The following is a 23,646-nucleotide window of genomic DNA, read 5'->3' as shown; positions in this document are numbered from 1 at the left end:
TTCTTTTGCTTTCCCCAACGTATGCAAATGAGCATGTCCTGCAAGTCACTTTGTATACAATTCCTTTCAACTGCTCTTTATTCGGTCGGTTCTTGGGCTTTTTGAAGATATTTGCTAACGTTCGTACTGGTTTAAACGCTGTCTTGATGTTTTCGCGGCTCAAAATCCGTTGAACGCGCTCCGACACTCCTTTCACATACGGGATGGACGTGTATGCCTTCGGGTTCTCCTGGGCTCTTGGTTGCGTGTTTGTTTTGTTTGATTCGCCAGCTGACTTGATGAAGTTTTCGGGATAACCGTTAGCTTTTTTTTTCTTTATTATTATTTTTTCTCTCTTCTTAAATTGCAATAAAGTTGTTATAAATAAATATAAAAAGAATTTCTCATAAGCCTCTGCTAAGTGACTCCTTTCAAGACACATACATTTAACTAATTGTAAGATCTTAACCTACTTTCTGGCATTACATTGTTGGATTGTGTTGCAAGATTTCTAGAAAGAGCTGGCTAAACACATGCAACATTTCAATGCAACTCTGTAGCACATGTTGTGCACAACATGTTGCACACATTTGGCCATCCTGTTGCAAGATGTTGCAACATCAGATGTTGGATGGTGCTTTGAAATAGCAAATCGAACTATTGCGCATGCACTGGCACAACAATGTTACCCTAACATGGCCAAATGAGTAGAACATCACATGCAACATCTAAAAACAAAATGTTTTGAGGAAAATTTGACCATTTTCAAACTTGATCCAACACCATCCAACATGTTACAACAGTGTGGCCAAACATGTGCAACATGTTGTTAGTAACGATGTTATGATAGGTTGCATTCAATTTGAAATCTTGCACATGTTTGGCCAGGCTATTAGAGACTGAATGGGCCCAAGTCCTTTATAATTATTATCAGGTGTGTGAGAGAGAATAACAAGTACACTTTATGAAAATGCTGCTGACATGTTAATTGGCAGGATGCTTTGAATAATTTTCAGAACAAGGGTTTTTTGCTTCTTAAGTTGTTCAATTCAGTCATTGGATTCTAAAATAAGCCTGGTTTATGGTTTGTAATAATTGTGTATATGGATTAAACAGGCCTCCAAAACTACTGCAAATAACCTCCTAAGTTCAACAGAATATGACACTTTTACTGCAAACGCATAATTAGATGATTCTATGTTTAGTTGTTGTGTTACAATAAGTTGGAATTTAGAAGAGTAAATTTGTGTATGATGTATAAATACTGTAAGTAAGTTGCTTTAAAATTTGCATTTCTTTCAGGCATGCAGGCAACAACTGCGAGTTCTTAATGGATTGATCAGACAATCAACACCTGGGAAAGCCAAGTAAGTTAGTGTACTAAAATTATGTGTCGCAACGAATGCAACAAGAACTTTGGCCACTCCTGTGTATAGGCCTTTACAGTCATAAAAGACAGTGGTCTCCACAAAGGCTACTGCGACAATGCATTGTTGTTGAATAAATGTGTATTATTCTTGTTGGTTCTTGATATTGGACAGGTGTTGATATTTTTGAGACCTTTTTTTTCAATTTTTAGACTGTAGGTTATTTGTACAAAATTGTTGGGAAACAGTTGAAATGTCAACAAGAGTTCTTGTTGTTATTTTAGATTTTCCAATCAAGCTGATATATTGTACCTCATTTCTCAAGAAAGTTACACTTGGAGACTTGTTGGCTCATTGTACAGGTGAGTAATACCTATACATGACTACACCGTAAACTTTTTGTTTTCAGAAAATATTTATGTTTTGATTGCTACCGGTATTTAAAATTGCAGTGATTTCTGGTCACATGTTACATGCAGTAAAGAGTATATAGAAAAGGTTGAATTCTGGTGGATGTCAATAAACCTTACCATCAACCTTAATGTTTGTCAAAATTAAAAATAAACGGATTTAGCCAAGCCTAAAGGCGGCGCTCCCTGGTAATTTACTTTGCCCTTTATTTAAACATCTGAATTCACTGACCATAGGCATAAAAAATAGGTCATGAGCCCGCAATCCAATAGAAAAACCATTTTCCGTTACCTCGATGAGTTATACACCTGAGCCCGCAATATGGTCACGTGATACAGGTCAGCAGACACCTTGTATTGACAGCTGTCAATTGACCATAGCATGGATGCCCAGTAACAAATACCTCACTATTATTAGCGACTACTAATTTTAGCGATTTTTTCAGAGCAAGATTTAGCGACTATTAAATTTAGCAATTTTCCAACATTTTTTAAAAATCAGACATGATATCGTGTAAACCAGTTTTTGATAAGCCTGCGAAAGCACACATATTTCTGGCTGTCGCTTGTGTCCATTCACAGGCTAGTTTGTAATGAACATATAGCTAAGATGGAAATAAATGTTCAGGAACATTTGCACTGTTGCATTGCCAGAAAGAACAAAGCTACCGGCAAGTCGACTATGTTTAATTATGCTTTTTCTTCGGGGTGAAGGGGGGGGGGGGGGAGTACTTAAATTAAGTGAGTATTAAATTTGACCAAGACAAATTTTAGCAAGTACTAAATTTAGCGATTTTCACCCAACTCGCTAAAATTAGTAGTCGCTAACAATAGTAACCTTAAGGTAGGTGGGGATTTATCTATTACTGAAGTGGGCGACACCGTACGCCATACAGCTGTACGTACGCGCCCGCGAGCCATGCCGCTAGCCATGATGACCATGAAAACTCAAGTTACTGGTTTTCCTATTATTTTATTTTCTATTAATTTTCTATGGGTATGGGGCTCCGCTCTGCGGCCCTTCTGGCCGCTGTGGTGCTCCGCTATTAAAAATAAAATCAACATCATTTATTGGAATAATACTGAATGAAGAATTTGATAAATTAAACAAAAGTTATTGTTACATTTGTTGAATTCTTGGACCTGTTGGATATGAGATGATTAACCAACTAGGCACAACATGTTGCACTGGTTAATTATCACCTTGCATCTATGCATGATGATGAAATAATTGTTGATTTTTTTCGACGTTTTTGCTTGTTTACAAGCTAAAATGGTAGAATAGGGGTTATGTGGACAAAATTTTGAACCACATATTTGTAAACTCTCAAGGGACTTTTAATTTCTCAAGGGACTGTTTTAATTTCTCAAGGGATTACTTTCCGCTGTGGGTGATCACTTGGGATCTCGTGGAAAAAACGTGACTTGTCACATTTACAAACGTTATATAACAATTTTAAAAGTGACATGTCAGCTTTCTTATCTCAACGCACGTGTGTCTGAAAGGCGATCTATAAAAAGCGTCGCACATACAATGGATTGCGTAACTAAAACACGAATAAATAATCACTAGCACTTACATCATTTAAAAATTACAAACGTCAAAAATAAACCATACCAAAAAACTCGCTCTTTTCAAAGATATTATTGAAGTTAAAACAAATGCAAGAGATGGGGGCTTCTTTTAGCTTAGGAGCGGTTAAAAATTAGGCCATTCTATTTCGTCATCAGCCTAGGCCGGTAGGGACGGGACCTCGCGTTGACAGCAATGAAGCATGAATCGGCTTTACAACATGCGATCGTATCTACGCAGTTCGAGTGGAATTTCAGTCAAAGACAGCAAAATTCTTTCGTATTTCATCTTCAAATATAATTCGAAAGCATTCACTGTATATATGGCTTTTGTTTAATCCTGGGTCTTGATTTCCGACCCTCGCAGAGCCTAGACAAAACACAGCTTGAGTGTAACGATTTGTTTACGCAATGTTTTCTCCGACAGTAGTCGGAAATATCCGTATTTTTTTCGTGCTTTTTCGTGGAGCAATCGTAACGATACGGCCTTAAACACATTGAACAGTGGTCTACCTATAACAATTCAAATATGGCGTCGCAAAAACAAAGCGTCGAACGCATATTTTGTTGTTTCATTTGCTAATTTTGCTGCCGTAATCGACTGCCTCGAAAGGTCCTTGCAATTTTAAAGTATAGAATTGTCAGATCTCGGTGAAATTTGCACTGTTTATTTGACTGTGTAATGTTAAGGAATATGTGTATAAATACCCGGCACGGACAAGCCATTTTTGACAAAATTATATGGCTGCATTTCCTCCGCGAAGATAGGAAATTGTTAATAGCTTGTAAACTGTAATAGCTTGTAATGATAAGTTCGAAGAACAATGCACAGGATAAACCTTCGACTCATACTTCATGCAAAAATGTTGATATCTCGAAGAGACTTTGATTACCTGTTATTATCAATTGGCTTAACTTTGCTAAATTTCTTCCTTATATGTTTTTTAATATGGCTAATAATGATTGCTAACAGAAGTTTTTGTCATCCAATTTGATCTGTAAACAAATCAGACTTCTGCTGTCTGTACATGTAGTCATCTGATTTTGTGTCTCGGACTACAAACTGAATTGGCCTCAGATTGTCAGTGCACTGAAAAGTTCCTAAAATATCAGCCTTGTCACTTTCTTGCTACTTTCAGGGAGTCAGTTAATTTTGCCAAGTAGCTAAAACATGTGCTGTGCGTACAGGAAGATCCTTATTTATGACTTGTATCAAATGTGAAAAACTACATCTCATCATCACAAAATGTTAAAAGGTAACAACTTTTATATGATAGTCATGGCAATTCAAAGACCAAAAGGATAAAAGTTGTCCATGCATAATAAATATTAATGGGCATATTATATTTCATCTGAAAATTCTTCACCGCTATTTTCCAAACAGTCTAACTACATTTGAAGATCCTACTTTTAGTGGTTTGTTTTGTCTAGAGGGTAGCTGCTTTTAGATTTTCTTTCAACCATTAAATTGTTAAATCTTTGCATTGGGATGGCTACTTTTTTGGGGGTTCTAACTTTTCACAACTTTATGGTGTATCTTTTTGAGATCATGCTCCATTTGTTATTAACATGGTTGGCACTGTTGCTGTTCCATGGTGGCCACAATGTGGGATTTGTTCTGAGGTTTTTGTTTTGCATTTACTGGGGTATTTGTTTTTGTAGTGACCGACTTCAAAATGGAATGTGTGATGATGAAGCCATGCTAACAAATTTTGTGGTATGTATACACATTGTCTCTTATACACATACACTGTTTTCATACACAATGTGACTCATACACTTTCCAGTGTTTGTGAAGTTTCCTTAACCCAAAGCCATCTGACAGCCAGTCACAGTTTTGAATGTAACATAAAAAATGAGGATAAGGATTATTATCATTGGTAAACCTAGTTTTGGTTTGGTACTAGATAAGATGGAGAGAATACACAATATTTAAGCTCTATTTCAGAGTCAAACCATTACTATGGGAAGGCACCATCAAAATGGATACCTTTTCACGCTGTAGGTATATAAAGGGCTGGGATTTCATGAGCTGGAGCATACAGACAAAAGGGTATGGAAAACTTTCATTAAGGACGTTCGCGCTAATTGTTTATGCGCATCCCTACTGCGCACGTAATTCATGTCGCAACGCCATGCCACGCCATACACTGAGCGCACGCGCTGAGTAAAATATCTAAGAACAAAACTATTATTATTATTATCATATAGCCTGGTGGGTTGCCGTTCCACTAGCTTCGCTTGCAATTTGCTTTCTTAAATGGTCGGTGACCCCAACTTTTTTCTCAATGGACCACTTTTGTTAATTGATATCTACGTTTTGCGAGAAAATAAAAAAAATCTGTCGAGTGGAAGTTTGAGTTTTTGACACACTGAATTCCACTTTTTGAGCTTTCCTTTTTGCTGTAGGACAGTTTTCAAATTCGTTTTTCCAGGGTTATGTTTTACAAAAAAGGTGGCAAAACTAGGAATCTTTTACTCAACAGACGCACTTCTACAAAATGTGATTATGATCATTTGCCCCCGTTTACTCATTTCGATATTTTTAACAATAAACCCTTTAAACCATGGTGAATTACCGTGCAGCAATTTTTCAAAATCAAGGTAGTTTTTCACTCGCTTTTTCTCTGAAACGAAGTCGGTGACCCCAACTTTTTTTTTGCATTTCTGACACAAGTAACTCATTATCTTATCTTATCTGTTTCTTTTTCTAATACAACCAAGTGCATCTCTGAATTATTTTAAGCTTATAGGATCAACATTTTGCAAGTTGTGACAGTAGCCATGGGATGATTTATGTCATGGGTTGAGCTATTTGTGTATGGTGCATCAATCACTTCATAGCCCCGTAGGACGACTTAGAGACATTTTTTGCAGAACAAAATACCTGGTATTAAGTTTCTTGCAAACAAAACAATTCTCACATGCAATTTGTTACCTCAGAACTGTTTCGTTCAACACTTAAATGTAAAAACAAGAACTATTAATAAAATAATTATTTCAAAATACCATGAAATGGCACTTTCTTAGCCACATCTCCATTCAACACGCTCAATAGTCATTAATTGATAAGTAATAAAATAATGAGTCAAATTAAATACCATCCTTTCGGTAATTTATAAATTGCAGAACACCTGGAGTATTTCTTTCCTGTCATGAACGTAAATTTTAATTCAACAAACAAGAACTTATTGAGTTATCAAATAATTGTCACGGAATGGCGTGCTCTTATTCTGTTGCTGTGTTTCATCATAGTTGAATTTTAACAGCAAAACTATTCAAGGTTAATAATGTACCGGTTAATTGTCTCAACGAGATGTACTTTAGGTATAAACATAATCACTACTTACCTGAGAGTTGATACTGAATCAGTGAATTGAGCAAGATTCTTGAGAGACTAATTATTAAATTAATTGTGGTTTTCAGTTGGTGAAACAGTCTGTAGCAATATTTAGGAAGTTTCCTTTGATATCACAAACTCAACAAGAGGCCACAACACACTCTTAAAGAAGATTCCTTACCATTTTTACAACTCTTTGTAAATATACCCACAGTATTAACATCATAATGACAACAATATTCTTCAATTCTGCTTTGTGCAAATCCATTAATAATATGCAATTTCTACTACGGTCAGCAAAGCTAGCCCGTCCAAAACGAACGTTCCAATATCAATTTAGTGTTCTGCCTTTTGCTGATGGTGAGCATTACGAAAAATAAGTTTCAAATCCAGGGTTAATTCACAACTCACCAATTGTGCCTCCTACAAATCTAAAATCTTCAAAGAAATCGCTCGCTACAACTGCGTCAGATTACTTTGCCTTAATTTATAAACTGCAAAATGATTGGTTCTTATAGTACCTCAAACCTAATTGGTGTGACAAACAAACACACTCCCGACACTTTACCATCCTTTGTAACAACTAACAAGCTATTTTTGAAAAAAAAAAATAACTCAAAAATAAAAAAAAATTAATTTAACTTTAATTGGCAGTTCAAGAAAAACAAAGGGAACTTTTTAAAAATTACAATGTAAATTGCCTCCAGGTGTTGGATCTCGCATCTACCAGTACATAAATGTAGTAACCATAATGTGACTACAACAGATTGTCCAAAATTCTTTCAGTTTTTTTTTTGGCCTTTTTTCTTTGCAGTGGTCCTCTTTTTACTAATCACATTGCAAAAAATGAGTTGGCTATATTGATTCTCATACACTGTTGTACAGAATCAAATTTGTAACAAGTTACAGCACACTATCATTAGCTTCAGATTGTAGGAAAAATATACCAATTAGTTGAATCAAAATGAATTAGTATTCCACTGTGATTTCTTATCAGGGAAGGAACTGGAGTGAAAAGAACATTACAAATAATCTGTATGAAAGAGAGGCATCTACGAGACAAAACCAGGTACAGTTGTATGTGTGCATACAACATAATATGGTATTTGTTTGTATTTTTAAGCCTATATAAGCTTGTCAATTTTCTTAAATCTGTTATACATGTATATATATATACCGGTATATCGTATAGATGATATAGTGAGAAAAGAGTTAAATACCATTATAATATATTTAAAAGAATCAATTTCTAGAAAAATTAAATGCAGTTGGCAAGCAATGTTTAAAAGTAAATGTACCAGCTTTTTTGGCCTGACTCAGGTTCATTTAGCCCAAGCTGCAGGTACATGATTGCAAGAAGCTAAGTTAGGACTTTGTTTCTTACTAGATTGTTATTGACTGGTTAGAAAAGAATGCAGAAGATTGGTTGGAAATGTTTCTGGAGACTGATAAAGTGGAATATTTTTCAGAATCAGTGTGCTGGTAAGTGTTTGCTCATTACACATGTATTCACAGCATAATTTTTTTTTTAATTTGAAAACAAGCAACATTTACAAAGCATGGGGGGGGGGGGCACTTACATGTACTTAAACTACCTTACATCACATTACCATTAGCTTAAAAAACAACACTTAATCGTACAAAACGCTGCTGTATACAAGTACTTTTCTTATACTACACTGCATTACACATTAACAAAGTGTAATGTATATTGTTTACAACATGGATACTTGCAAAGTTTCCTTTGCAATAAAAATGAAGTCTAAACCATTGCTGAGAATTTTTATCATCTTGGATCAGTTATGAAATGAAATGAGAACTTTATTGTTGTGTCAAAAAACCTTAAAGCCTGGGATATACTCGTACTAATTAGGGGACTTAACTAAAAATAAACTAACTAATACAAAAATAATACTAGAAAATATCTACAAGTTTGCAGAGTGTGAATAATTTACAATTATTCACAGAAGTGGAGGTGAATATATAGTGGTGAATATTTACCGAGCCGCAAAGCCGTGAGGTAAATATCCATCACATTCACCGACACTTAGATGAATAATTGTTTTAGTATATACACTGTACCTCACAAATTGAATAACTAGTGGACCAAAACATCACTTTTGGTAAACAAAGCGATGCGCAAAGGCAGTTTGTTTTTCTTTAGCTGCTCGGAGCTGAATAGTACTTTGCTAATCGCCTCCGAGTTAACCAATCAGCGCACGCGAAAAGCACTTTTCACTTGTGTGGTATATACTAACATTGAATATTCATCTTTTGTTAAATGCTTAGTTACAGTGCAGTGAAATTTCCTCTACTATATTTCATTTCCCCTGCAGTGATGTTTTTGCAATTATCAGCATGTCATCATAAACATGGCATATTTCCTTGTATAATTATTTCCTATTTTAAATATTTAGACCAAAACTAACAAGAACTGTTATTCTACAAGTAGGAAGTCAAAATTAAATACACCTTGCTACTGGTTTTATAGACAGTAACAATGGATATTTAACAAGTTTAAAAAGTATATATGTAAGGCTGAGTAATGTTTGCGAGCATTATTTGTTAAACCATCAAACAAGGGATTAATTATTCCAAATTATTCATTTTCATTAGAAAAAAGTTCATTAATAAAAACTATTGTTTTATTTTTTTGAGAACTTTGTGTTTCTTTAGGGAGAATACTCTTCATGCACTGCAGCAAGAAGGAAGAAATCTGGGAATGAGAAGACCGCTGATTACAGAGATGGTAATATCTGTCTATACAAAAATGACTGTTAGTATAACTTTAAGGATGATGCAAAATTTTAAGACTTCACTTCAAAAGCCAAGCCTACTTTTATTGTGAAAGTCTGATTTTTCTTTCTGAACGAAGTTGATTTGGTTTTCGGCTGCTGTCAATGTTAAACTCTTTTAACGCTTTTTGCACATTTACAGACGTTTTCTATTAAACGTCTCATTTCAAACCTTGTGCATTACTTTGTGGAGTTAAGGAGGCTCGATGTAGTTTTTTTAGCCGAAGGGTGGTTGTTTTGAAAATTAAAATTATCTAGGAAGCCAATGTTCGATTTTTGCCAAAATACACCACAATGATTAAATATGACCAAATTTTAATTTCTTACCCGTCACTTAGTCACAAAGGTTACCATAGCAACGATTGATGTTTTCTTTTGTTCTCAAACAAGCTTGATTTTCTCGAAATCTAGATTGACTCTTGGTGTTTATTTTTTGATATGTTAAAGTTTAGTAGATTGACTAACTGTTGATAAAATTTTAGAAAAATCTGTAAGAGCGTTTTCAAGTAAATCAAGAATGAAATTTTCAGTAAAACACCGTTTTACTATAAAATAGGCGCTTTAAAATTGTTTCGTATTATTTGAACACAGTTACTCTCACTGAAATATAAATACTTACACCATCAAAGACCATTAACTAAAAGTGAAAGACATTTTGCTTTAATTTGTTAAAATATATTGACTGCCGATTGTAGGAAACTATAAGAAAATACCAAAAACTTCATTCTTGATTTACTCTAAAACGCTCTTACAGATTTTCCTAAAATTTTGTGTACACGTAGTCAATCTACTATACTTGAACATATAAAAAAATGAATACCAAGAATCAATCTAGATTTCGAGAAAATCAAGCTTGTTTGAGAACAAAAGAAAACGACAATGGTTGCTATGGTAACCCTTGTGACAAAGTGATGGGTAAAAAATTAAAATTTGGTCATATTTGATCATTTATGGTGTATTTTGGCAAAAATCGAAGATTGGCTTCCTAGATAATTTTAATTTTCAAAACAACCACCCTTCGGCTAAAAAAACTACATTGAGCCTCCTTAACTTCGACATTTTGTTTGACTTTGACAGGCAAATGCACTACATGTATCTAATTCAATGATTTTTTTAAAAAAAAAATCCATATTGACAAGAACAAAATTATAAACACATCGCCCATCCTTTTTTCATAAATTATTAAAAAAAAATCTGGAGTTTGTTAGCCAATCAGAAAGCTAGAAATAACATAAAGAAGGTTAAGAACGTACTTAAATCTGTTATTCAAAACAACAAGAAGGTTTACTCTTAAAAGGTGCAGGAAGAGTTTCATCTGAAACCCTAGAGCCTGTTTTCCTGCTAGGAGATTAAGATCTTCAATTTCCATTTGGCAAGCAAGGAGTACATGTTCATCACTTTATCTATTCTTTACTTAATCTATTCCCTGCAAATGAAATTGGATTCCTGCTATCAACTGAAGGTAGCTAAGGGAGACTAAAGAGATAGTGGGATTATTCAATCATCCTGTGTCTTGAAGCTCATTCAAACATTATCTGTTCTAAATGCCTGCAGGATCCAGATGCCCCTGTGAGACAGAACAGGCCTCTAGCTGATTTAGATCAGGTATGACACGCCAAGGGAAACAGTTAGCTCTTGATTTTTTAAAGATGATTAAGTCAAGGAAAACATTGAGATTCAAGGGTAACTTCTTCAAGGAATAGGACTGTATTATATTTGTGGTGTTAAGGTCTTGAACAATTGAGAGACTCGTTTAAAATAATTGAAACCTTGTGCATATATACGGTACTTGCATTTTTAGTCACTGCTCTTACAGTTTGTAGTGTATGTTAAATACCGTATTTATTCAATAAAGCGTCCTGTGCGCTTGTTCGAGGTGGGCGCTAATTCTAGGCTGGGTGCTTAATAAATTTTCACAATTTCTCGCAAGTAGTAAGTTTATTTTACAACAAAACAATGAATAATAATAAAACATGAAGATGTACCAAAGCAGAATTTTAATTGTTCATTGAAAGTTTCTGAAAAAATCTAAGAAAACTGGGTCTTCGGGGAAGTCTCTTAGTAGTACTTAGACAATTCCAATACCAATCAAAGTACTCCTCCTGTGCACTTATGTATGTTTTGAAGTGGAGTGGGGATGGGGGCTTATTCGAGGCTAGGTGCTTATTAACTTTTCCTACCTACAGGGCGGGCACTTAGTTGAGGTTGGGCGCTTAATCAAATGAATACGGTATAAAAGAATACCATGCCATATCGAGATTCAAAAAAAAAAAAAAAAAAAAAAAAAAAACGTGATAACTAGTAGTATTAGAAATATTAAACATGTTGACTTTGGGTAAATATTTTAACCTGCATATAAATCAACTTGTTATTCACTAGATTCCTAACATGGAAAGAAAAATGATGCACAGAACTACTGACACATTCAATTCACCAATCTTGAATATTTAATTCAATTGACTTATCAAAGAAACTTTTTGTATTTTGTTATAGGAAGATGAAGCCAGGCTGCTAAAGCATATGTTTTCCTTGATCAGGGCAGGCAAACTGGAGGAGGTGAATGAAACCTTGTAGCATTACTGCTGCACTACTGAGGTTAATCACTTGTTGGTGTTTCTTCCATTCCAGGCTCAACATCTGTGTGAAAAGTGTGGTCAGTCCTGGAGAGCAGCAACTCTTGAGGGATGGAAACTATGGCATGATGCTAATTTGGATGGAGGTAACATTGTAACAGCACATAAATATCTTACTTCAAACCTGTCTTTTGTTTGGTCAATGCATGTCTGGTCTTGTTTTTTCTACTTGAGGAGGAAGCAGCAGTCCCTCTATTTTTATGACGTTTTTTTTTCTCAAGGGGACGGGCGAATGTAGTTAATATGTACAATTTGCAGAAATTCTGAAGATGTCATCGTACACTCAAAATGTTTCCTTTTTTACTGTAAGTGTAAAACTGGAATAACTAATAAAACAGTGAATAAACAAAGGTTTTTTCCACTTTTTTCAGTGTCCAACAATGAAACTCTCACAGCCACAGAGGGAAACCCATTTAGAGATGTGTGGAAAGCAGCCTGCTGGAAAATGTCTCAAGAGGTATTCCAACATTTAAAATGTTCATTAGTTATTATATTTTTTTATTGTAAGGCTGAAAAAAGTATTTAAAGTCTGAAACATAAGTATATTTAAGAAACACAGGTACGAAATGATTGGCAATCATTATAACTCACCATCTTTTACATGATAATTATTTCATGTTCATGTTGCAGTTAAGAACAGGAAAGCTTTTTGCATAAATTTGTTTTTATATTCCGATTCATTAATGTTAAGTATGAAGAACATCTCCAACCATAACTTAGATAATCAGGGCAAAGTCTAGTTCTTACAGGAAGCAGTAATTTTGTTGTTACTGTCCACTGACCAGATGCTGTTCCATCTTAGTTTACACTCCAAGTAAGCTACAACCCTCAGCACTCACTTGTGTTGACACAGCAAGTTGACACCGTACTACCCTCTTAAGGAAAGTGAATTTTGTAATGATGTGACTTTGGTTTATTCATCAGAGCAAATTCAGTGTGTACGAGAGAGCTATTTATGCTGCACTTAGTGGCAACCTCAGTCAGGTAACTATAAGTTTTACTTAGGTTGTCTTGTTTTAACTTTTATTAACCGTATGTCTTTATTTTCAACTGAATAAATAAATATTAAGACTGGTCTCACGTCTTGTCATGCATGTGTTCAGTAAGCAGGACTGATTCATTTAAGGCAGTTTGTGTCTCTCCCCATGATTTATTTTTTATTGCTGGATAAAAAAAAAATGTAAAACGAGATTATTCTAAGAAAAGTTGTGTCCAGTTTAGTGGACGTTTGCCAGCCCAGGTATGATGATCACTCTATGATGAGACCCAGGGATTTTGATTGGGGGTGGGTTTGCACCGACACTTCTTCTCTTCTGCGTATGCATGAAGTTCAAAGTTACAAACTCCAGGAACTTACCACGTTCTGTTTTGTGCACAGCTTCTTCAAGTGTGTAAGTCATGGGAGGATTATTTGTGGGCGTTTTATAGAGCCATGGTTGACGTTAGAGTAGAACAGGTAAGTGTAGACTTCTTTGTTATGAGCCTTTTTTTGATCTGTTGGAAAATATCAAAATAATAATAATAATAATAATAATAATAATAATAATAATAATAATAATAAAAACTTTATTTCTGTGTCTGTGTGCAAGGTCTGTCTGTGCAGGGGGAAAAGAACCGGACTCGGACCACAGTTAACATTGTTTATCAACTCGTAATGTGAGAATGTGTACCTGTTGTGGTCACAAACTGTGTCTTACAATCGTATTATCCATACAGAATGCACTCTACAATACTTCTAAGAAATGTGAATTTACCCAAATATCTCTCGTTCTCACCAATGTACAATGTTACCCATGGTACAATGTTGAAATGTGTTTGTGTTGTAGGAAATACGCCTGCATCCGAGGCCTGACAGAGATCTGGAGAATTTGCCGTCAATATTCTGGGATCAGACGTTAGTAAAACTCGTTATTGAATGATTAGATTACTCTCTACTACTTGTTTGTAACTTTTTCTACATCATATGTCAAATCCGCAATAAACACTTTCCGTACTTAGGTTAGACCCAGAGAAAATATTCGAAGAACTTCAAGCTTGTCCAAAAGAGGTATGTTTGTTTTGTTTTGTGTTGAAGATTCGCTTTGTTGCCATGTTAATGTTTGATGAATTGCCTTGTTCCTGTTTTTCATTAGTCCATCAGACATCAAGCAGAAGAATTCCACCATGTCATCCAGAAGCATATCATACTTAACGACACAAATGGTGAATATGCTGTTATCACTTGCAGTAATTCATTGCAGGATACTAATGTTTCAATAAATTAACAGCACTAACTCAGAGCGGACCATACTAGAGCTATATGGTTAACTTGGGCCGTGTCTTGCCCTGTCAGTTACAGAGCCTTCTCTCTAGTATGAACAGATAGGGTTGCCATTATACAAAGGCTTGATCGAACGTATTAGTCACATGATGTGCTTTTTTTCTTTTGTGATTCAGGTTTGATCAGAAATGATGCACAGTTGGCTGAAAAAGGAGGATAAACCACGAACACAAATATTACGTTTCATGGTAAGTTTGTAAGTTGATCATCTTTTAACACTCAATACAAGTTAACCGTTTGTTTTTGTTTGTTCCAGGCTCATCTAGTTTTGTTTTTAAGATCAGCTGGAATAGAGTCTGAGGTGAGTACATGTGCACTGATGTACATTAGTCTAGTTATGTTGCTCACTTTATTTTGCTGTTTATAACAGACTGATCTGGAACAGTGCGTTTCCATCTTGAAAGCTTATGTTCAGGTACGTACTTCTCCTATTTAGTGCCCAGTCACCTTGCACATACAACATCGTGTGTGACTTAGTCTGAATGAATAAATAAATAAATGATTGACTGAACGACGAATTAAAAATTTCATTTTGCTTTGATGTACAAAGGATACAGATTCTTACGCTCTCTTTGGTCCTTGCATGTTATTTTTGCTTTACATGTAAAACTTACAGAGCTTCCTAGACTTCCGTGTAGTTACAGGAGCACGGGTGGAAGAAATGCTATGATAACCACTCAGGTTTCAAAAGTGTGTAGAAACACAGACAAACTGATTTCTATTTCCTTTTACAAAATAACTGAAAGAAAACGTGTCTGTTTTTCTTCAGCAGTACAACTTACTGTCCATCTAGTGAAAGTTTCTGAGTATCCGGCTCATTATTACAGTGTTATTTTTTAGGCTTTGATTGACGAGAAACAAGCTGACCTTGTGGCAACGTACACCGCTACCCTCCCTCCAGAAATTCAAACAGAGACCTATGCGTATTTCTTGGAAGGTAACCTTTTTTTCTTTGAAATTTGCCTTGTTTACAGACCTTTATGTATTCTAATCGTACGAACACACAACCACAACATACAAAAGGTAACAAAGCTTTATACAACTGTTTTATAGATATTGTTGACATGAAACAAAGACAGAAATGTTTGGAGTTAGCGAGCAGTGCTGGTATGTGTGTTATCCCTTTATTATGCTTTCACTGTTGGAGCATGTTTCATCATGAACAGCGACAGTTAAGTCTGTCTCCTTAGACGTACATTAAGGGTATATTTTATAAACATATGGAGAAGCAGTGCATCCGTGTTACCAATGTATTTACCACTGTTGTGCTAATTGTGGACACTGTAAATAAATAAACAAATATTGCAAATCGAACATAAACTGGCAGGAGACTAACCAGTTGGTTATTTACAAAGCGTGGGGGAGTTGAATTCGGAACGACCAAACGCAAATCCATCTAGTGGCAGGGAGAAGGATTTGAACCCGGGGCCTCCGGATTACAAGTCCAGCGCCCTACCACTAGGCCACGCCGCCTTCTTAAAATACAAATGAAAATGGAGGATTTAAATACAAATGGAATTAATCCTCGCAATGATTGGGTAACCGTTCTGTAGGAGAGGATTATTAACGGGGCTTATCGCTTGAATATTTACAGAACATAATCAACATGCATATACCGCAAAAATCCCACTAATAGTCGTTACCGCCGAAATTACGATTCCCTTTTTCTATTTAAACAATGTTAGAAGCTAGGAGGCAGAGTTCAGTAATACATCAATAACTGACTGAAAGTAGATTTTGATAATGGAATAAGTAAGAATCGATTCTTTTTTTTCCCATATTATTATGACTTAAGGTGGTTGTTGCGGTTTTTGTACAGGTCTTGATGTTCCATTGATAACTAAGACAGTCGTGGAGAATATCCGAGGAAAGGTAAGCAAAAGTGTCATAACATTCATGGCAGGTAAATACACTGTGATGGTTTTCCTTTATTGCATTAAGAGTTGCTTGGTAACTCTTGGCACGCAGCGTGCAGACGTCTGTAAATTTGTCGCTTTATTAAGTCTCATTCAATATTTACCACAGCAGCCACTAAATGGCACAGACGCTAGAAATCAATTATTAATCGTATCTATTAGTTTGCCAGACTTAATTTAATTTTAGTAAAATTTATGCTAATGGGAGATAAGAGAACGCCGATGTAAACAAAGATTGGTGTGTAGTTTATACCGTCATTCTATTTAGCAGAATCTACATTACAGTATAATCTACGATTATTGGTTTTTGTGTTCATGGGAAAATTGTGAACAATGTATTGAATTCTATTTTGTACTGCTTCCAGTAGTTCGAATGTTTTTTTCCCTCCATGTTTAGGAAGATTTTAAGGTAGACAGAGACATATCACCCGCTCTGGAAGCTGCTACTTCAAATGTAAGTGATTCACACTGATGCCGGCGTCTGTGATTATATGACCCGTTTACAACGGTTTTGTTGTGAATTGTATAAATAAGCAGAATATGTTCAAAAGTGTGCACGCTAAATGAACAGATGATGTCACAGGGGAGGGGGGGGGGGGGCGTACAGCGTTTTTTTTTTTTTGAAAGGCTCGAGAGAGTATGGAACAAGCCATCTTTTGCCGGCAAAGTGTGGGACAGGTTTTGTATCCACTGTACTGCACATGCTCGCAAGTTCACTAGCAAGTGCTTGCGAGTGGCCAGAAACTTCATTTCAGTGCTGCAGGCTGACTTAGACTAGTTACATACTGTCAGAAATAACAGACTTCCTCAGATGCTATTTGTTACCAACTACAGAAGATTCAAAGTCTGCGATTCGAGAAAGTAACTTCAAAATTCATTATTGATTAAGAGATTTTATACGCATTAATAGGGAGATGTTTTCCTCTATAACCAGCCATCGTTTTTACTACTCAGAAATAACCTGAACAGGGATAATATTTCCTTTCTCGGTCAGTCGTGGCTGTTGCTTAGCGACATGGTGTATGCATGTGGTGACACGACTACGAGTCAGTGTGCCGGACAAGGCATGTAAGATGTGCAACATGGTGTATGCATGTGGTGACAGTGTGCCGGACAAGGCATGTAACATGTGCGACATGTTTTCTTTCGTAGGAGGACCGCAAAAAGATAGAAGCTATTGAATGGCTGGTGTTTGATCCTTCTCAGCGAAGTGAAGCTTTGAAACAGAGTAATGCCATCATGCGCTGCTTTATTGGTGAGTCCATTCAGTACTTATTGTACTAATACTAGTTGGAAGAATTTGATTTAACACCAGTTTGAGCAATTTGCCTTGCTGCTGTGACTTTGTACTGAAAATACTAAGTTGTTAATGACACCAAGGTCCTGTTAATGCCTCAGTGTTGAGTTACACCTACAAGGTTGGGTGTCTTAGGGAACGTCCTTAACCTTCGGAAGCTGCTATTGATGTTCATGTTATTCAATTTTTTTCTTCTTGAGCAGCCACGAGAAAGCACACTGCAGCACGCGAAGTTTTCCAGAAGATTCCAGCGGACTCTATTCATGTAATTCATAAAGAGTGGCAACTTAGGGTGAGTACTTGAGTGTGCGCTTTTTATGCTTCACTTAGAGGTCTTCTAATTATTTCAATCGAGCTTTTCTTATAATGTTGAATCAGTTTTGTGGTAAATTTTCTTGATTTTTATTATGTGAAAAAATGTTGAAAAAAATGTTGAACTGTGTCACGGATTTGAGTAAAATTTAGACATGAGGAAATGGCCATCAAATCGTGTGAAATATAAAAATAACCACCTGAAACAGTGAAGGGGCATTTTAATAACACAGCAACTGAGAAAGAAGGTACGGATGCCATAGTCAAAACATTGCGATATGGGTTTTAAGACATATTTGTTTGTAATGAAGCTATTGTCTTGTCATTTAGATCTATAAAAGTGATGTTTTCGCTAACATTTAGATTCATAGTGAGAATTTGGCAAAATGTAACAAAATACACTAAATTGAGCCGTGACACAGGCCCTTTAATTTTATTTAAGCCCCGAATTGTCATTTTATTTTGGAAATTAGTTACCCAATTCATTCTTCAGGAAAGATGTTGAGTGTATTCATAGCCCAGTATATTGAGCAAGGCACAGTTTCTTTTCTTCTATTTTTTCCTTTTTTTTCTTCTTTCTTCTATCTAAGTTGGTTGAGGGGTTTAAGCGTTCCCCTCCCCCCACCCCCCCCCCCAAAAAAAAGAGAAGTTGTGATCATTACATTATATATTACATAAATATGTCATTCGAGTCAAACACTATGAAATACCTCCAGAATATCTCAGTGTTGTGTTTCTAATCCCCAGATTTTATCTTAGGCCAATGAAAAAAATCCTGAAAGGTATGCCCCCAGACCCTTCTAGAAAACTTCTGGCTTCCAGTCACTTTAAACTTCCCGGCAAAATAACCCAGTTTCTTTGGGACTTTAAGCGTTGTTAATCTTTGTTTGTCTGCGTACATTTGACAGAGTGGAGCTAGTGCTTTACCTGCTGGTGATGACAATGCCATACGGGAATACCTATGCATCAGAGCGTACTTGGTAAGACAATTCCTATAGCTTATAATAAAAAGGTAGTTAAAGAGTTTGCGGGCCCAGTGTGTTGCACATCATTTGTTAGTCGTAGCAGGTGATGTCAATGTTGATAATTTTTGTTTTCTCTTTGACTGACCTGCAGGAAGCGCTGGATGCATTTAATGATTGGTTTCAACATTTTCATCACAGTGCACCAGTAAGTCAAACACGTTACTTTAAGTCTGTACTCGTAAAATGTTCTCTGTAGTATTTAAACATGGTTGCTGCAATTCACATTTTTTTCTCTTATAGTCAAAGCCGCGTCACGAAGGTCACGCTAACTTCACAGAGAAGGTGGCATATGAACAACAGCTCAAACAGTATGAGGTAAGGTCCTATAAACGATCGTATTACGTTCGATACGTTCAGATGTTGGTGGCCCTTTGGGGAGGGGTCTGGGTTGCTCTGTACTTGCCATGATTGATTGAAATTCAAATTTGTATCGCTGTAAATAGTTATTTGAGTGGCAAAGATACTTGTTAACTCCGAAAAGGAAAGTTCATTTGTAACTTAACTGGCTGTTGGTCATTGTATACAACAGGTGGAATTTGGAAGATGGAAGAACTCGCTGGACATTCACACCAAGGTAAAATAAAACAACTTGATTTTCAAATTGTTACTCCATTTGCACATTTTGAAATATGTAACATGTATTTTACTTGACGTTTAGGCCACAGTTGAAAAGATTTACAACGTTCTTTTATTTCCTGATGGAGGCTGGATGGTAGATCACAGGGTGGTAAGAATATCTCGAATCCTTGTTGTTAATGTTCAGTGCACCCCGAACCTTCTTAGTGTTGAGGCTATTACTGAAGTTCACTCTGTGTCAGGCTTTTAGCCAGGATTTAGAAAGTGGGAGTCCATTTTTTTTTGTGGGCCGAAGGCCCACATAGCATGGCACCGCAGGCGCCATGCTATGAAGCCTCTAAGACGTGATTTCCGCGATTCTGAGCAGCTGTAAACGTCTTTCAATTAAGCTATTAAACCGCCGTTTTTCCTTGATAATTTTACAAAACTATCCTTTCCTCAACTTACCTTGTTTAACATTGAACTATATTTGGGACAGAAACTCCAGTTGTTATGAACAGTGATTGAAATTTGAAGTTGTCAAGCCACGAACTTACACGAAAGAACGGATATGCACCCACGTGCGCATTTATTTTTAGCACCCGGCAGAGTAGCCTGGGCACGACTTGGGGAGTTAATATTATTGAACAGCGGCTTTGCTTGTGAAATCGCTTCGCTTAACTTTGATTCATGCGAACAAAACAGTAAGGAAACTCGCTAAAAAAAGTGTAAATAGAGAAGAAAAACACGCAAGCAAGACTAAAACAACTCTTGAGAGCAAAAAGGAATGTAAGTTTTTTTTTTAATTTATACACACTGTTTTGTTACATTAACCACAGAAGTTCGTAAATTGCCACCCAAAACAGGCCGTCGAAAATCACCTATTTCTGAAAAGTGGCCGTCCTTTGGACGGCTGGACGGCCGCCTGGCTAAAAGCCTGCAGTCTGTGTATACCAATTCGATTATATTGATGAACTGGTCACTTCCCCTATCCCTTTTTATGTCACATTAGAATAAACGATCTGACACTGATCTAGTGATTGGAAGAGTTAACATTAAGCGTTTGTTTTTAGGACGAAGAGGAAGATTCAAACCGCTCTCATCAACTAGAGTTGTTAAGACAGCTTTGTGTTCCACTGGTGTGTTACCTTCTTCATAGCGTGCTGCACTCAACACAGCAGTACAAACAGGTGAGGAGCTGCTTTATAAATCAGCCTCCTCAAATTTTGATCATTCCTTCGCAGAGATACTTGTTAACTCCGAAAAGGAGATGTCTTTTGTAAAGCTTTGCACATACCCTCAGCTTTTTGAGTACTGCTTAGTAAACTTGATGATTGTGATTTATGTTGCAGTGTTTACAGCTTGCCGATGTTATTACCTCCGAACAATACCAACTTTATGAGGTAAGATTTAATGCCTCTCAACACTGATGACATCTTCTTAAATGCACTCTGAGTTTTAATTACAGATTACGTAATTGACTTCACGTGATAGACTTCACGTGATAGACTTCACGTGATTGACCCACGTGATAGACTTCACGTGTGGCGAGCCGAAGGCAAAATGAACATGTATTTGTTTTAAGCATCAAAACAGTAATCGTTTTTAGTGCGTGCACTATTGTGATGGTTTGGTGGGTTGGCGTTTGCTCCCCTCCACTCCACTACCACTGCCACTCCGCTCGCGGTGTCTTTTCCCTTTTTCTCTGTGGGGGGGGGTGGGAGCCCTGACCGTGTGCCCTTGTTCGGGGTCCTTCGTCTTCTGGCTCGGTTTTGTTCGGCCTTGCTCTCCGTGTCTTCTCTTCTGTGCTCGCTGCCGTCGTCTTCTCCGCTGCGTTCTCTCGGGTCGTGTCTCGTGCCCCTCACTGGTGGCGTCGCGTCTGGTTCGGGCTGCGTGGGTGTCTGCTCTCTTTCTGTCTGTGTTTCTGTCCCTTCTCGCCGTCTCTCGTTCGTCGTGTGTGGTTCTCGTGCTGTTCCTGCGCTCGCGTGACGGTGGTGCTCGTGGTGTGCTTTTTGCGTGTTCCTGTGTCCGTGGCGTTTCTGGCTCCGCGATCTGGGCTTCGTTCTCGTCCTTCCCTTTTTCTCTCGTCTCCTCCGTTTTTCCTCTCCCTGTCTCTTCGGTTCGACTTTCTGCTTCCTCGTGCTTCTCCTTCTCTTGGTGGCGTGTGCGTGTTCCGCGCTTTCGTTCGTTTGGTTGCACTGCCCGGGATTTTCGGTTCCCTGTCGGACTTCCTGCTGTCTGCGTTTGCTTTCGAGTTGGTGTTCTGTGGTTCTGTCGTCGTCTTTTTTCTCGATGTCGCGTACCAGAGTTCATTGGCATTTGGAGTTTTGTTCCGAGAAGTGTCGTGTTCGTTTGCAGATTAACGTGGAACACCTAGGAAGAATCAAGTGCCTGTGACGTTTTTCCGAAAGTAGTAGCATAACACGAACATATTCATCATACTTTCATGTTCATTTGTTCTCACTTACAAATCATCGAGATTTTCTGTATCAAAATAACAGAATGCCTTTTTCTAGACTGGGATTTACAGTGCATCCACGTGACCTGAATAGTACCTTTTCATTGGATTCGTTTCTTTTCAATTGTAAATGAGTTTTAATAATGTTTTTATTTATAAACGTTCAACATCCCTATTCGTACCTTTCAGCTAAACTGCACATTTTTTTTTTCGCGCAGGTGTTCAGGAAAGACGAGCTACAGAAGATGCTATCGCTATTCAGGGAAACATCGCTAGCATTGCTAGGAAACAATCTGGATCCTCTCGGCTATGAAATGACACAAAACTAACATGAACTCTTAACTCCAAGTAATAGACTGCGATAAAGTTCTCACAGTATTGACAACGCTTTCAAAGGACGACAAAGGAAACATTTGATGATGAATACAGTAACAGTGCAGTTTGAAGCTGAGGTTACAGCTTTCCCTGGTTTGTCGATCCGTGTTCTTGCCAAAGTCTGACAAAACCATGTATTTTGTCAAGAGAGAATAATCCTTTCTTCATTTTGTAAAGAAAAAATAATTGCATCAGAACTGCTTTTGTAAAAATTAACTGAAGAATTATTTTTCTTTTCAATAAACGACATTATATCTGACAAAGGTAGGCGATTTGTATTTAACGGTGGAAGCAAAGGAGGGCACATTGTGGCGGACTGTTTCTTGGGCGAGCAAACTGGGAAACATTTGTTGAGGACACAAACAAACGGTTTCTGGGAAAAATCAGAAACACTTTTTGTCTCGGAAAAATTTTGTGTGACAATGTTGCGCGTGCGGGCAAACAGGGAGACGTTTGTATCCTCTCATTTGCCACCACCTTAACTGAACAAATCAACCTCGTATCTGATTAGTTCTTTCACCAAATCAGAGCGGGCGGCTAAAGTGACAAACAACAATGTGTCCAATAACAAGGTTCGTGCTCTGTGCATGCGCGCGCTCTTCATTTTGTTTCTTATCTTGACTGAGTGCTCCTTGATATTCCTAAAACTTACAGTTTCAAAATGGCTTTTTTGTCAAGTGGTGATAAATCGTCAACAGGCTTCACTTTGTCTAACTTTTTTCCTCGAATTTTGCTGTACTTATGATAAATTGGTAACAGGACTTCGTGTCGTCCAATTCTGTCTGTAATCATACTCGTGATTAAACACTCGTATTATCACAGTTCGAATTGGACTGCACTATTTTATTTGACCCCTCTGTGGTGAAGTTCCTTTTTCAATAATTTCTTTTCACCCCCCACCCTACAAATACGAAGACGCTAAACAAAGGTGTTTGTATTGCTGAAAATGGTTTCTTTCTATCAATAGCTATTTGTACAGCATGGCTTTCCTTTTGGCTTTATTCGTTGATTAATCCTAATCTACTGTTTTCATTATGAGACGCATTACCATTTCTCTCAGTGAATCTGGGTGGAATGTGTTGCCCGATCCTCAAAGTCTTTACCTTGTAAAATATCAAAATATATGATTTTCCTGCTCATTTTCAGATCTTATCTCAAATCTGTCTTTGTTCACGCTTCACCAAATCAGTTCACGATTTTGGTTACGTCACCTTCTCTCCCTTTAGTTTAAAGATTCGTACATCATACGTCAAGAAGAGGAAACAAAACGGTCTTGAGTATCCCTGTTAAAA

At 36.9% G+C, this 23,646-nt stretch overlaps 1 protein-coding gene across 1 annotated transcript in view; it reads left to right on the top strand.

Moving 5' to 3' along the window:
- The window catches only part of LOC144639833 (nuclear pore complex protein Nup107-like), a 32,817-nt gene extending 10,200 nt beyond the window's left edge, over positions 1-22,617 (top strand). The window contains exons 11-43 of the mRNA XM_078499118.1: positions 1,282-1,346; positions 1,631-1,708; positions 4,991-5,045; positions 7,666-7,737; positions 8,056-8,150; positions 9,345-9,417; positions 11,018-11,068; positions 11,957-12,019; positions 12,092-12,182; positions 12,468-12,553; positions 13,021-13,080; positions 13,475-13,552; positions 13,923-13,990; positions 14,095-14,143; positions 14,229-14,298; positions 14,480-14,491; positions 14,543-14,604; positions 14,673-14,717; positions 14,787-14,831; positions 15,257-15,353; positions 15,470-15,523; positions 16,236-16,288; positions 16,730-16,786; positions 17,485-17,587; positions 17,833-17,921; positions 18,850-18,921; positions 19,058-19,111; positions 19,207-19,281; positions 19,496-19,540; positions 19,625-19,693; positions 20,595-20,711; positions 20,874-20,924; positions 22,198-22,617. Of these exons, the coding sequence (XP_078355244.1) occupies positions 1,282-1,346; positions 1,631-1,708; positions 4,991-5,045; positions 7,666-7,737; positions 8,056-8,150; positions 9,345-9,417; positions 11,018-11,068; positions 11,957-12,019; positions 12,092-12,182; positions 12,468-12,553; positions 13,021-13,080; positions 13,475-13,552; positions 13,923-13,990; positions 14,095-14,143; positions 14,229-14,298; positions 14,480-14,491; positions 14,543-14,604; positions 14,673-14,717; positions 14,787-14,831; positions 15,257-15,353; positions 15,470-15,523; positions 16,236-16,288; positions 16,730-16,786; positions 17,485-17,587; positions 17,833-17,921; positions 18,850-18,921; positions 19,058-19,111; positions 19,207-19,281; positions 19,496-19,540; positions 19,625-19,693; positions 20,595-20,711; positions 20,874-20,924; positions 22,198-22,308 (2,265 nt within the window). The 3' untranslated portion in view covers positions 22,309-22,617. The remainder of the gene's footprint in view (positions 1-1,281; positions 1,347-1,630; positions 1,709-4,990; positions 5,046-7,665; positions 7,738-8,055; positions 8,151-9,344; positions 9,418-11,017; positions 11,069-11,956; positions 12,020-12,091; positions 12,183-12,467; positions 12,554-13,020; positions 13,081-13,474; positions 13,553-13,922; positions 13,991-14,094; positions 14,144-14,228; positions 14,299-14,479; positions 14,492-14,542; positions 14,605-14,672; positions 14,718-14,786; positions 14,832-15,256; positions 15,354-15,469; positions 15,524-16,235; positions 16,289-16,729; positions 16,787-17,484; positions 17,588-17,832; positions 17,922-18,849; positions 18,922-19,057; positions 19,112-19,206; positions 19,282-19,495; positions 19,541-19,624; positions 19,694-20,594; positions 20,712-20,873; positions 20,925-22,197) is intronic.
- Positions 22,618-23,646: the final 1,029 nt, after the last annotated feature.

Source organism: Oculina patagonica, chromosome 2 (assembly GCF_052425735.1).
Source record: "Oculina patagonica isolate OP01 chromosome 2, crgOcupat, whole genome shotgun sequence".
Classification (NCBI taxonomy): Eukaryota; Metazoa; Cnidaria; class Anthozoa; order Scleractinia; family Oculinidae; genus Oculina; species Oculina patagonica.
This window is presented reverse-complemented; position numbering and strand designations above follow the sequence as displayed.